Below are 13,872 nucleotides of genomic sequence, written 5' to 3' on the forward strand. Positions count from 1 at the left end.
ATAAAACATGTAGAGTAAATTACCACAGTAGAGTTGCTATGGTAAACAAGGAAATACTTTATTTCAGTTGCATGGAATGATTGTCAAATAGTTAAATCTACCCTCCTCTTCACTTCAGATTGCGTCATGAACTTAGGTTGTAGAGCGAGGGGCAGGTAGCATTCTCCTGGCATCCGCCAAACCCAGATTATTAGGCTTGTGTGCCGCTGCTCGGACATTGAAACCCATTTCATGAAGAATAGTTATTGTGCTGACGTTGCTTCCAGAGGCAGTTTGGAACTCGGGAGTGAGAGTTGCAACTGAGGACAGACGATTTTTACGCGCTAAACGCTTCAGCACTCGGCGGTCCCGTTCTGTGAGCTTGTGTGGCCTACATCTTCGCAGCTGAGCCATTGTTGCACCTAGACGTTTCCACTTCACAATAACAGCACTTGCAGTTGACCGGGGAAGCTCTAGCAGGGCAGAAATGTGACGAACTGACCTGTTGGAAATGTGGCATCATATGACGGTGCTACGTTGAAAGTCACTGAGCTCTTCTGTAAGGCCATTCTACTGGCAACGTTTGTCTACGGAGATTGCATGGCTGTGTGCTCGATTCTATACACCTGTCAGCAACGGGTGTGTCTAAAATAGCCGAATACACTAATTTGAAGGGGTGTCCACATACTTTTGTATATATACTGTAGTGTAAGTTGCATGGACTCACTGTACAATAATAGTGTTTAACATGATTTTTGAATGACAACCTCATCTCTGTAATCCACACATACAATTATCTGTAAGGTCCCTCCGTCAAGAAGTGAATTTCAAACACAGATTCAACCACAAAGAACAGGAAGGTTTTCCAATGCCTCACAAAGAAAGGCACTTATGACCCCCCCAAAAAAAATTAACTGCAAAAAATGTGGCAAAGAAATTAATTTGATATCCTGAATACAAAGCGTTATGTTTGGGGCAAAACCAACACAACACATCACTTAGTACCACTCTTCATATTTTCAAGCATGGTGGTGGTTGCATCAGGTTATGGGTATGCTTGTCATCAGGAAGGACTAGGGATTTTTTAAATGCCAAGAATTTAAAATGGCTGTCAACCAACTTGACAGAGGTTGAAGAATTTTTAAAGAATAATTTGCTAATGTTGCACAATCTAGGTGTGCAAAGCACTTAGAGACGAACAGCTGTAATTGCTGCCAAAGGTGATTCTAACATGTATTGACTCAGGAGTGTGAATACTATGTAAATGCAATATTTCTGTAATTCATTTTCAATAAATTTGCCAACATTTCTAAAAACATGCTTTCACTTTCTCATTATGGGGTATATGGGTGAGAATTATACTTTTTTTTATCCATTTTGAATTCAGGCTGTAACACAACAAAATGTGGAATATTTAGCCTCTGATTACATAAGTGGGGATATGCTGGTATTGAAACTAGTGAGAGTGTCAGTACTCATAATACCCACTCTCCTCTATTGTCTTGGTCCCTCTAGGTCGTGTAAGGTTATAGAGGCCAGTTAGTGGATCAGAGGTGTAGGAGGCAGGGCTTTCAACTGTGTGCGAGAAGGCAATAGTGCATGAAATGTAATGCATGGAACTGTAAACCTTCCTCAAAGAGTTGCACGCAAGCAGGGGCGGACTTAGTGATTTGGAGGCTCCAGGCAGAGTCCAGTCTGAGGCCAGACAGCATCAGACAGCATCAGATAGATGGGCAGCATCAGATACATGGCCTCTGCCTCGACGACAATGGCAGTATTATCACCAGCACCTGTCTTTTTACTGAAGAAATTAGTTAACTTAGGTAAGCAGATACAGTGAGGGAAAAAAGTATTTGATCCCCAGCTGATTTTGTATGTTTGCCCACTGACAAAGAAATGATCAGTCTATAATTTTAATGGTAGGTTTATTTGAACAGTGAGAGACAGAATAACAACAAAAAAATCCAGAAAAATGCATGTCAAAAATGTTATAAATTGATTTGCATTTTAATGAGGGAAATAAGTATTTGACCCCCTCTCAATCAGAAAGATTTCTGGCTCCCAGGTGTCTTTTATACAGGTAACGAGCTGAGACTAGGAGCACACTCTTAAAGGGAGTGCTCCTAATCTCAGCTTGTTACCTGTATAAAAGACCCCTGTCCACAGAAGCAATCAATCAATCAGATTCCAAAGTCTTCACCATGGCCAAGACCAAAGAGCTCTCCAAGGATGTCAGGGACAAGATTGTAGACCTACACAAGGCTGGAATGGGCTACAAGACCATCGCCAAGCAGCTTGGTGAGAAGGTGACAAGAGTTGGTGCGATTATTCGCAAATGGAAGAAACACAAAAGACCTGTCAATCTCCCTCGGCCTGGGGCTCCATGCAAGATCTCACCTCGTGGAGTTGCAATGATCATGAGAACGGTGAGGAATCAGCCCAGAACTACACGGGAGGATCTTGTCAATGATCTCAAGGCAGCTGGGACCATAGTCACCAAGAAAACAATTGGTAACACACTACGCCGTGAAGGACTGAAATCCTGCAGCGCCCGCAAGGTCCCCCTGCTCAAGAAAGCACATATACAGGGCTGTCTGAAGTTTGCCAATGAACATCTGAATGATTCAGAGGAGAACTGGGTGAAAGTGTTGTGGTCAGATGAGACCAAAATCTAGCTCTTTGGCATCAACTCAACTCGCCGTGTTTGGAGGAGGAGGAATGCTGCCTATGACCCCAAGAACACCATCCCCACTGTCAAACATGGAGGTGGAAACATTATGCTTTGGGGGTGTTTTTCTGCTAAGGGGACTCTGCTAAGGGGACAGGACAACTTCACCGCATCAAAGGGACGATGGACGGGGCCATGTACCGTCAAATCTTGGGTGAGAACCTCCTTCCCTCAGCCAGGGCATTGAAAATGGGTCATGGATGGGTATTCCAGCATGACAATTACCCAAAACACATGGCCAAGGCAACAAAGGAGTGGCTCAAGAAGAAGCACATTAAGGTCCTGGAGTGGCCTAGCCAGTCTCCAGACCTTAATCCCATAGAAAATCTGTGGAGGGAGATGAAGGTTCGAGTTGCCAAACGTCAGCCTCAAAACCTTAATGACTTGGAGAAGATCTGCAAAGAGGAGTGGGACAAAATCCCTCCTGAGATGTGTGCAAACCTGGTGACCAACTACAAGAATTGTCTGACCTCTGTGATTGCCAACAAGGGTTTTGCCACCAAGTACTAAGTCATGTTTTGCAGAGGGGTCAAATACTTTTTTCCCTCATTAAAATGTAAATCAATTTATAACATTTTTGACATGCATTTTTCTGGATTTTTGTTTTGTTATTCTGTCTCTCAATGTTCAAATAAACCTACCATTAAAATTATAGACTGATCATGTCTTTGTCAGTGGGCAAACGTACAAAATCAGCAGGGGATCAAATACTTTTTTCCCTCACTGTATATATATATTTTTTTTTTCAATTATGCCCAACTCATGAGGCCCTTTGATGATACAGTATATGAGGCCTGAGGCAATTGCCTCGTCTGCCTAATGGTAAGCCAACCACTGCACGCAAGGGCTCCACTGTTGACAATGAAGGAGATCAGAGTTGTCCAGAAGAATTTGTGATTACATCAGAACTTGCTGTCTGTGTTTAAATGTGTATTTAAAATAGGTACAAACATTAACACATAAAGTACTATATATGCCTGATGTTCTCTTTCTAATAGTTGCATCACTTGTAGCTTTGCAGTTGTTTGTCGGTGTATCCTTGCAGGAAAAAACAACACAATTTCAAAAGCTCACACAGATGTCAAGTGTACACAGCAAGTCTCGTAGTAACAATGATGAGGGAGAGCACATTATCAGTAGACCCCTGAGGAACCCGGCCTAGGCTAGACTATGTGTTGGATAAGGTGATGAAACTACCAAGCTGCTGAATCTAAGCGCCAATGAGCTGAGAGAAACCATGAGGCCTAGCCCTTGATACCACCCCTCAATACGGGGGCGAGGGACATTATGTAACTCTGTCAGCACAGCAGGAACCCCAGTCTTAGCGAGGGTGCACACACTGAGACTAGTAGAGTGTAATGACCCCTGACAGGGACATTCATATTTTAACTTGACGGAGGTGCACCCACCACTTCACTCTGTTATCGAATTGCTTTAAAAATGCCTACTTAAAACCTCAAACACGAAGGTCGTGTTTCCATCAAAAAATGGCTTAGAAATCATGTTGAGTCATTCTGGTAGTGTATTAGGATTGGTTAACCATTTCCCTTATGCACACTCATTTGTAATGAAATAGCTACGTTATAGAAGAGTGACTAAAGTACATTTTCAATGATCAAGTATGAATTGAATCTTCCCACCTGTCATAACAGTTTCTGGGTTGATATCTTAGGTAAGCTACTCTATTCTCCTGAGATCAATGGTTCCTTTCCACCACAGTTTTTTAGGGAATTGGACAACCTGTTGTCAACAGAGATGGGTGTTGAAGTACCAAGAACCACAGCGCATCGTCTCTGTACATGTGGCAGCGGAAGAGCGTTCCACGTTCTTGGAATATCAATATCTCAAAATGGCCCTCTCCTCTGTTCTCCTCAGTTCTCAACACTAGGTGGTGATGAGTTTACAGTATGTTACGTCATACTGTGTAGTCACATGGACATCTTCATCTTTCACCTACTGTGTCTTGCTTATCAGATCCCACCAGACTAACATCAAGAAGCTCAATTTAGTTCATAATGTGATATCTCACAATACTAGCCTAAATGCTGTCACTTGTATATCGTTAAACAAGGAGGAGTTATTGCCCCTATCAAGCTAGGCTTTTGAGACATTTTGGTGGAAAGCTGAGCATACCTGTTGAGTGATAATGTTCTCTTTTCTGGGACCTGTTACTACACAACAGTTTTTTGATATGAAGAAAAAATATAATTAATCATATCCTTACAGTACAATTGACAGTATACTGGTGAGGAATGACAATCCGTATGTATCAACTGTTGTCACACCCTGATCTGTTTCACCTGTCTTTGTGATTGTCTCCACCCCCCTCCAGGTGTCGCCCATCTTCCCCATTATCCCCAGTGTATTTATACCTGTGTTCTCTGTTTGTCTGTTGCTAGTTTGTTTTGTTTTGTCAAGCCTACCAGCGGTTTTCCCCTTGCGCCTGTCTTTCGCAAGTGCCTGTTTTCCCGGTTTTGACCATTCTGCCTTCCCTGACCCTGAGACTGCCTGCCGTTCTGTACCTTTTGGACTCTGATCTGGATTACTGACCTCTGCCTGCCATTAACCTGTCGTTTGCCTGCCCCCTGTTTTTGTAATAATCTTTTGTTACTTCAACATTGTCTGCATCTGGGTCTTCTCCTAAAATATGATAACTGTGGCTCTGAAGATGGACAGACAGACTGACATGAAACCAGGGCAGAACCAGAGGCGTTATGCCCATAGTGGGCACAGGGGCTGCCTCAGATTTATCCTGTTAAAAATAATAATAATAATAACGAAGTTCGCTTTAGCTAGCCCAGATAGGTTCCTAATCTCCCAACTGTCACGCCTGCTCCTGCTCCCCCTCCCTGGCGCTCGAGGGCCAGGGAGGGGGAGGCTGCCCATCACTACGCACACCTGTTACCATCAGACGCTGTCCGTGTTTTGTTCCATGTTTTATATTTATTAAATCATCACCCTGTACTTGCTTCCTGTCTCCCAGCGTCTGTCGAACCGAGATTGTTACAGAATGCAGACACCCATATAGGAAGCTTCAGGATCTTTGTTTTGTTTTTTTGTTGGTGACGTCAGGTCCGGTTGCCGCGGCCGAAGGAACCGGGGGTGCCTCAATTTGCTCGTCGGGCTTCCATGCCTTAGCTGGCTCAAGAGGTTTCCTTGCCTCGGTTGGCTCAGCAGGCTCCCATCCCACGTAATGCCTCAGCCGGCTCGTCAGCCTCCCACGCCTCAGCCGGTTCATCAGGCTCACATCCCACGCCTTAGCAGGCTCACATCCCACGCCTCGGCCGGCTTGTCAGGCTTCCATGCCTCGGCCGGCTCGTCAGGCTTCCATGCCTCGGCCAGCCCGTCATGCTGGCCCAGGTGGGATGTCGGGTGGCGTCCCTAGAGGGGGGGGGGGTACTGTCACACCTGCTTCCACTCCCCCTCCCTGGCGCTTGAGGGCGCCAGGCTGCCCATCATTACGTACACCTGTTACCATCATTAAACGCATCAGCGCTCATAGGACTCACCTGGACTCCTTCCCGTTGATTGCCCCTTCTATATCTGTCTGTTCCCCAGTTTGATCCCCATGTCTGCATTGATGTTGTTTCGTTTCCCCTGTCCAGACGCTGTCCGTGTTTTGAACCATGTTTTTTATTTATTAAATAACCACCCTGTACTTGCTTCCCGTCTCCCAGCGTCTGTCCAACCGAGATCGTTACACCAACCTCATAACTAGCCACCAAGAAGCCATTTAAAGCTGTCAATCAATTTAAAGTAGCTAGCTTGTCTAACTATCTTAGCTGGCATGCCTGCTGGCAAGGCTGGTAGACTTTAGAAAAACAAGCAATAACTAAATATACTGAATAAGACTCACATTCATTTCAATCTTTTACCCAGATTTTAACAGAAATGCAAAGAAGCATATTTAGTTTCTTTAAAAAAAAGAACCAGCAGGATACAGACAGCTCAAGAAGGTATGCTTAGATATGCAGAAAGATAGATGTATATTTTTTTTACATAACAGTAGAATTAAGCATAATCATTATGGCTCTAGATTGCTGGTAAAATCTGTTTCAGGTGTTTAAAAAATCCCAAATTGGACCACCCCCAGCCATCCTCACATACTTTGTGCCACCTCAGATATTTGGGGTTCATGACGTTCCTGGGCAGAACTGTTCTGTCTGTAATGTTCCATGGCTCTGGAACGTAATGAAACAACAGTGGCCAGAGGCTCGTTACTGCCTGTCAGTCTCTGAGGAACCACCGTTCACTAACTTCACAGCGACAAATTACATGACAAAGAGCTCCCACTGTTTAAATGGATGAAAGGTAGCTCAATCTGTCTGTCCCTCCGATGTAATGCAGAAAATATACAAACACTCTCAGGTTCTTGGATTTCCAGAGGAGAGGGCTAGTATGCACAACAATCGATCTCTCTCTCTTCTTCTCCCTCTCACTCTTTCTGTCCCTCCTTCTCTGCAACACATGCACACACGAAAGCAGTTTCATGTGACTGGCAGAAGCTAGAATCTTTCATGGAACTGTATTTGTGTGTCATTATGCAATTCAGGTTTTACAAGGAGTTTGAAACATTTTCACTTTCAGTTTTTTATGGGGGCTGGATAACATATTCCATTATACGTATAGGCTCTGCTATGTCAAAGCTATGCTATATCATGCTGGCACCTCTACAATACTTCAACTCAAGAGATCAGGGTTGGGGAAAGTACCATAAGGTACCGTTTATCATCAAAGAGGATTTTTCAATTCTTGAAATGGAATTTCAATTCACTTCCTTAATTGAGATTAAATGTATATGGTTGAGATGATCATCACGTTATGCATGTGACATCTGAGATATCTCTTGTTGAAACTGAAAAAATGGTGGTACAGCAGGCTGCTCCAAAGCAAGAGAGCTATGATAACAACACTTTTGTCATCTGTATTTAAATGAGTCACTAACCAGGAGTGACAGGACCTCCATACCCCTGCTGGGAGGGATTCTAGCCCCCCACCCCTGTCTTCCATAAAGCTGGGCAGTACCTTATAATAGAATAATACCATTACAAATTTGTTTGAAAAACAAGTTATTTCCTTCTTGGGTGGTTTTCATGAAAAATCCATTTAAAAATCCTTCCTGGTTGACAAAGACCGGAGAAATCTAGCAGCTAGAATCTCATCACAATATCCTCCTTGGCCAGATGACATTTTGTCCTTAATAATTCCATCACTTAAATTAACTTGAAAATCGTCTCATGTCCTAGCTGTATCCTACTTGTTTTAATGGCTCTAACATGCTCTCATATTACAGCTTGTGGAGATGATCTAAAACATGTTTTCCAGCATTCTAATATGAGTTGAAGAAAATGTCAATAAAAGTTGTAAGGTGAAACATCGGAAACCAAACTTCTTAAGAGAGGTGAATTTATTGAAAGTCCTTTGAAATCAACCCAAGGGATTGGGTGTGGGTATATAACATTCAGACGGGGACACACACTCAATTCAAGTTTTACAAGATCAAGGCAGAAAATGACTTTGTTTGCAAAGGCATAATGGAGATTATGAGCCCAGGCTCTCATATCTGAAACTGTGCTGAGTGGAGGCTACAACTGCCTTGAATACATCTCAGACATTACACTGGAGCGGAGACTGGTTGATTTCTCACTGTCGCCCCTGAGGACACTGTTGATCCAAGGCATGTAGGCAGAGAGCTTCATGTAGACAGCGTATTTCCTCACGGCACAGGCCTTATCGAAGGACAGGATCCCTGCAGCATACACTCTGCCATCTTTGGGGTCCTGGACTGCCAGTGCACCGCCTGCATCCCCAAAGCACACATTCTCCTGGTACTTGCTGGCTCCAGTACAGAACATGTTGTCGTCTACGGTTGGAGTGCTGCTCAGCACCTGGCCACCGGGGTTGTACTCTGCCTTACAGGAGCCGTGCGATGCCACAGGCAACACCAGGTGTTTCAGTGACTCAGCAGGCGTGAAGTGGACCCCCCAGCCCCAGCCTGTGATAATGCCTTTCTCTTGGGCTGCCTCAGCCAGGTCCTCACCCCTCTCAGGCAGAGGGATGGGCATCACAGCCTCGCTCAGGTTGAATGGCTCCTTCAGCTGAATCAGAGCCAGGTCGTTGTCCCAGTCTGAAACATTCTGGAAGCCTGGGTGCAGAACCACCTAGAAGGGGAAAATGAATAATTCATAGGACCTCTTTTTGATGATCTACTGTATTTGTGCTCTAACTACCTGTAAGACTGAAAATGATGTTGTAGGTGAGAGGGCCCAGTGCAGTTCGGCTTGCTGAATTGTCTGAATATTCTTTGAGCGAGATGGTAATGGGCATACTAGCTCACCTTTTCTACTGCAACTTCTTTGGAGGCATCGGCTTGGGAGTGTCGTGTGATGCCTAGGTACACCTTGGGGATGGTTGGTTCTTTCCCCTGGGTGTCCTGCCGACTCTTCCTGACAAACAGGTTCCTGCCAGCGGTCAGGACCCAGCGGTCAGAGATTAGAGCTCCCCCAGCGAAGCCCCCGTTCATGACGTTGTCACTCAGGTAGACCATGGCCTGCCAGGGGACGTGAGGGGCCAGTATGCCCCCAACCATACGCCTGGAGCGCAGGCCTGGGCAAGAAACACAACAACATGGAGTTTGAGATTATTTCTATACAATCTATACAATCTCTATATGGTTAAAACACCCCCAACTCCCTCGCACCACCTAGCACATACTGCTGTGCAAATCAAACACAGCTGTAAAAGACATTTAGCTTTGACCTGACAAAATCTGAGTAAATTCATTCATCAGCTACAATTATCTCCAAAAAAGAAGTGTGTTCATGACTTGAGCCAGACAAGGTTAGCTTTCACAGAATTACCTGGTCACAATACGCAGAAATCTGATGAGGATGGAATTAGTGTCGTTTCTCTTCTCAAACATTTTCCTTGAAACGCTTGATGAGAGGTGGATTTTTCGTGGAAATTTGCTTTAAAAGGCTTTCATGTTCTGCAGATTTTCCTAATGACATATTTTACCATTCAGCTTGGAGGAAGCTGAGACTAAGGATCTCTCCTCCCTTTCTTCCCTGCTTGCCTTCTCTTTGATCTTTGTCATCTCATGTGTGTCGCTGCTGAATCGATTTTTAAGATAATCAGGATAATAGCTGTGAGCTGTGAGACTTAACAAGGTTCTCACTTGAAAGTGATGGTGACATCCTAATTTTGGCCACAGCTACTGTATTCCCTTCCTCTTACAGAAGCCAACAGGCTGAATAGGAACAGCTTGTATCTGCTCAGCTCAGAGTAGCCTGAGGGGAGCCATAGTGAAGATTGGCTTCAGAACATCGATTATAGCCTTACACGAACCAGTCACAATGGGCCAGCAAAAATAATATGTTTTGGAAATAGAAGAATTGCACGTGTGAAAACACGTGTGCAATGTGTATGTCCAATATTTTTGGAGGATATTCTGCATCAATGGTGTAACCAATACCCACCTTAACATAGACATGGGATAAGAAAGGCTGTCCATGCTCCTTGATCTTTAAAATGTACATGTTTTTGTTAGAAAGCGTTTCCGCCCTCTCACTTTGTTGACATTTTAATCTAAATCAGAAGGAGTAAGCCTGTATTGGCATAAAGCAGGGAGTTGGCTATGTGTCAGTTAGATAGGTAGTCACCTGGATTGTCTGACATCTCCAGTGCTTCTGGTGTTTTGATTTTGATTTTGATTTTGATTTTTACCTTATCCTGTGCCAAACAGACACAGGAGGCAGAGAGGAGCACTGCTAGGGATAACCTGGGGACAGCAGGAACACATGAGTACAGTACACACACACACAGAGCTAACTGACAGAGAGAGCCCAAACACTCACTAGTACCACAACTAACTGTTGCTTTATTTAGGGCCTCTCTGGGTTTGCATGTTTACCTATATTTAGAAAAAGTTTCTAGCTAGAGCAGTTTGAAAGATTTTTAAAAGATTTAAGTAGCTGCATTTCCCTGCCATTTCCCTGCCATTTTACAAAGATCCATTGTCCAAAGACATTTCAGAGATTCATTTGGATTGGTATTGCAATGACAACAATTTCCAGGCAACTAGGGTTTTGTTGAGGAAAGAATATGAAAAGTATAACATACCACATTTTGATGGAAATATCTGTATATCAGTTTGTATGTTGAGCTGTGTCTCTGTAAAGATGATGTACTCTGTGAGAAGTTGTGGGACCAAGGCCTTATGTATGCTGAGGAGAGAACTCACCCCCTGTCTGCCCACCCCTAGGAATTTTGCTGGACACAGCTTCAGTTCTGATTCCCGAAAATCAGAGAGATTGCGATATCTCTGTTCATGCCAACCCATTATTGGGATCATGTCCAAACCCTGGCCCCATCTGGAGCTCAGCCACAGCCAACTAGTTTTAGAGAAGACCATCTGAGGGATAAATAATTTCATAGGGTCTGAATTATGAAATCAGAACAGAACAGGACACAGCACATCTATAATTTGTGTGTCAGCTTGGCTTATTGCAAGTAAATGAGGTGCATATAAATGCTACATCAGAGTGTGTTATTTAAAAAAATGTGGTACCATCACTACCCCCAAACGTTTGCTTGATTATGTTATTTGGAAAAACCCAATAAAAAATTGTTGTTGTTGACTCACATTTGCTGTTTATGACTCACTTTGGTAACACTTTACTTGACACCCAGCTTCACAACACGTTATGATACGGTCATAAACATGTCATAATATGTCATAACAGCTGACATAACTTGTCATAACCTGTTATAATATGGTCATAACACTGTCATGACACATATGTTTAGACCTGTTGTGACATATATTGCGTTATTTTATGGCTGGTTATGACACCTACAAAAGACTGTCAAAACCCACAAAACCTACCACGCAAGGCAAAACATTCCATTACACCATAGCCTACGTGTCATCAGTATGTTTATGTTATAGAATTTCTTTAAAAAAAGTACCATATTAAATTGTTAATTAATTGCGCACACATTGATGTCAAACATGCACCTCCCCCAATTCTCTGTTGCTGATGACTGGGATGAATGCAGGAGCAGATTTCAGGAGCAGGACAAGACACCCACTTTTTGACTAATGACTGATATAAGGGCTTGTACGTGATAGGCCAATCTGGCTTATATGATTATGATGGTTATAATGCTTCTTGACGGTGTCAGAAAGTGTATTTTCTACAAGTTACTTAAAATGTACATTTACATTTTAGTCATTTAGCAGACGCTCTTATCCAGAGCGACTTACAGTTAGTGAGTGCATACATTTTCATACTGGCCCCCCGTGGGAATCGAACCCACAACCCTGGCGTTGCAAGCGCCATACTCTACTGAGCTACACGGGGCCCATCATAAAATATGATGGAAAAACACAACTATAAAGAATTCAGTACAAGAACAAAGTATTTAAGAAACAAACTTTCAAACTTTGCATTTGTTGTAAAGGATCCAAGCTTTTAAAATACCAGCTTTGCGAAATCATGTGAATTCCACTTGGCTGTTGACTGAGGGAGAAAGCACAGGTAGCCTGGTTGTGTAAAGTTGAGTAAACAAGTTGTCTGTCCTTTTGCCATGCTTCTTGGCTCTCAACAACATTAGGAAAAGTCCAGCCTTGCAAATAAATAATATTCTGATGTTGGGGAAAGAAATTGTAGGATTAAGTGACTTTCTTCTACTGGGAAATCTGGTCATTATCTGAAAAGTACTATGTTTATTTAATGAATCATTCTGTAAAGTTCACCTGTCCAGGGACGGCTGAGGGGGCATGTTTGTTTGGTGGACCAGAGACCAGAGATTGGTGGTATTATTAACCTTTTACTGCAGTGGGCTAAATCAGGATCACATAGTGTTTCTTGGTAGTCTTAAACAAATCTACTTTGAAACAAAAGTATACACCTTACACACATGGTTATGGGCTTAAAAAAAAGAAGACACCTGTACAGTGTCAGATATAGAGTTGAAATGTATTCCATTTTAAGTTTGCATCCCAATATTACCCTTTATATACATCATAGAAGACTGAAATATAACAAAACTTTTAGACATAGAAACACCGGATTTTCTGCGTTAATTTTTAAATAAATGTTTATTAATTATTAAATTATGAAAAATATTAATAACACTCCACCCATGAGGCCACTAGTTCATTTGACTGCAGGACAGTGCTACTACCACATCCCAGTTGAAAGCACCTTCTGACATCAGTGTGCGATCTCATTCTTATGGCCACTCGTAGGAGTGGAGTAGTTTGTTCATAACCATCCTCCTTTTTGTCAGTGCAAAATTTGTTTGCAGATTGTCTCTCAGATGGTCTCATTGGTCTCATTCATTCATGCCTCTGAAACAGGTGGGCTGGCATAATGCAATGACTGATTCAAGGACAGAGGGATGGATGCCCTGCCTGCCTGCCTGCCTGCCTGCCTGCCTGCTTGTTTGCCTGGCACTATAATGCTGTTGATGCCTCTGAACTGTCATGCTCTTAGTGCCTGATGTTACATAATAATCTATGTCACACTCTCACAAACACTGACTGTCCGTTGGCCTTGTGATCCCAGACTAGAACCTGTGTGTTGTGTGGTGTAGCACACTACAGGACAGGACATGATGTACAGGTACGTGTACAGATAAAAACAGCCAACAGCCATCTCATTTAGCGTTTTCGTGTGTGTGTGTGTGTGTGTGTGTGTGTGTGTGTGTGTCAAATCAAATGTTATTCGTAACATGCGCCAAATACAACAGTGAAATGCTTACTTATAAGCTCTTTCCCAAAGATGCAGAGTTTTAGATAAAAATATAAAAAACACATGAGAAATAAAACGCACAAGAATGAAGCTATATACAAGGACTACCAATACCATATCAATGTGCAGGGATACGTGGTAATTGAGGTACATATGTACATGTAGGCAGGGGCAAAGTGACTAGGCATCAGGATATAATAATAAAAGTAGCAGCAGCGTATATGCTGGGTGTATGTGTGTGTGTGTGTGTGTGGATAGAGACCTGTGAGTGTGTATATAGCCAGTGCAGGTAGAGTCAGTGCAGATAGTCCATACAGATAGTCCGGGTAGCCATTGATTAGCTATTCAGCAGTCTAATTGCTTTCAAGATAGAAGCTGTCTCGGAGCCTGTTGGTCTGAGACCCG

The 13,872-nt window shown here is 43.1% G+C and overlaps 1 protein-coding gene across 2 annotated transcripts; it reads right to left on the reverse strand.

Annotated features, from left to right (window-relative positions):
• Positions 1 to 8,096: 8,096 nt before the first annotated feature.
• On the reverse strand, positions 8,097 to 11,063 carry LOC311128006 (haptoglobin-like). 2 transcript variants are annotated; one of them, XM_084159935.1, is made up of 4 exons: positions 10,829 to 10,917; positions 10,369 to 10,487; positions 9,045 to 9,313; positions 8,097 to 8,868 (listed from the first exon to the last, which is right to left on the reverse strand). In XM_084159935.1, exons 1-4 carry the CDS (start codon positions 10,831 to 10,833, stop codon positions 8,293 to 8,295), a joined length of 969 nt encoding a protein of 322 aa, XP_084016061.1. In that variant the 5' UTR covers positions 10,834 to 10,917; the 3' UTR covers positions 8,097 to 8,292. The 2 variants fall into 2 exon arrangements, with proteins under 2 accessions (XP_084016061.1, XP_084016060.1); XM_084159934.1 differs by lacking the exon at positions 10,369 to 10,487 and having other exon boundaries at positions 10,829 to 11,063.
• Positions 11,064 to 13,872: the final 2,809 nt, after the last annotated feature.

Source organism: Coregonus lavaretus, assembly GCF_964263955.1.
Source record: "Coregonus lavaretus genome assembly, chromosome: 4".
NCBI lineage: Eukaryota > Metazoa > Chordata > Actinopteri > Salmoniformes > Salmonidae > Coregonus > Coregonus lavaretus.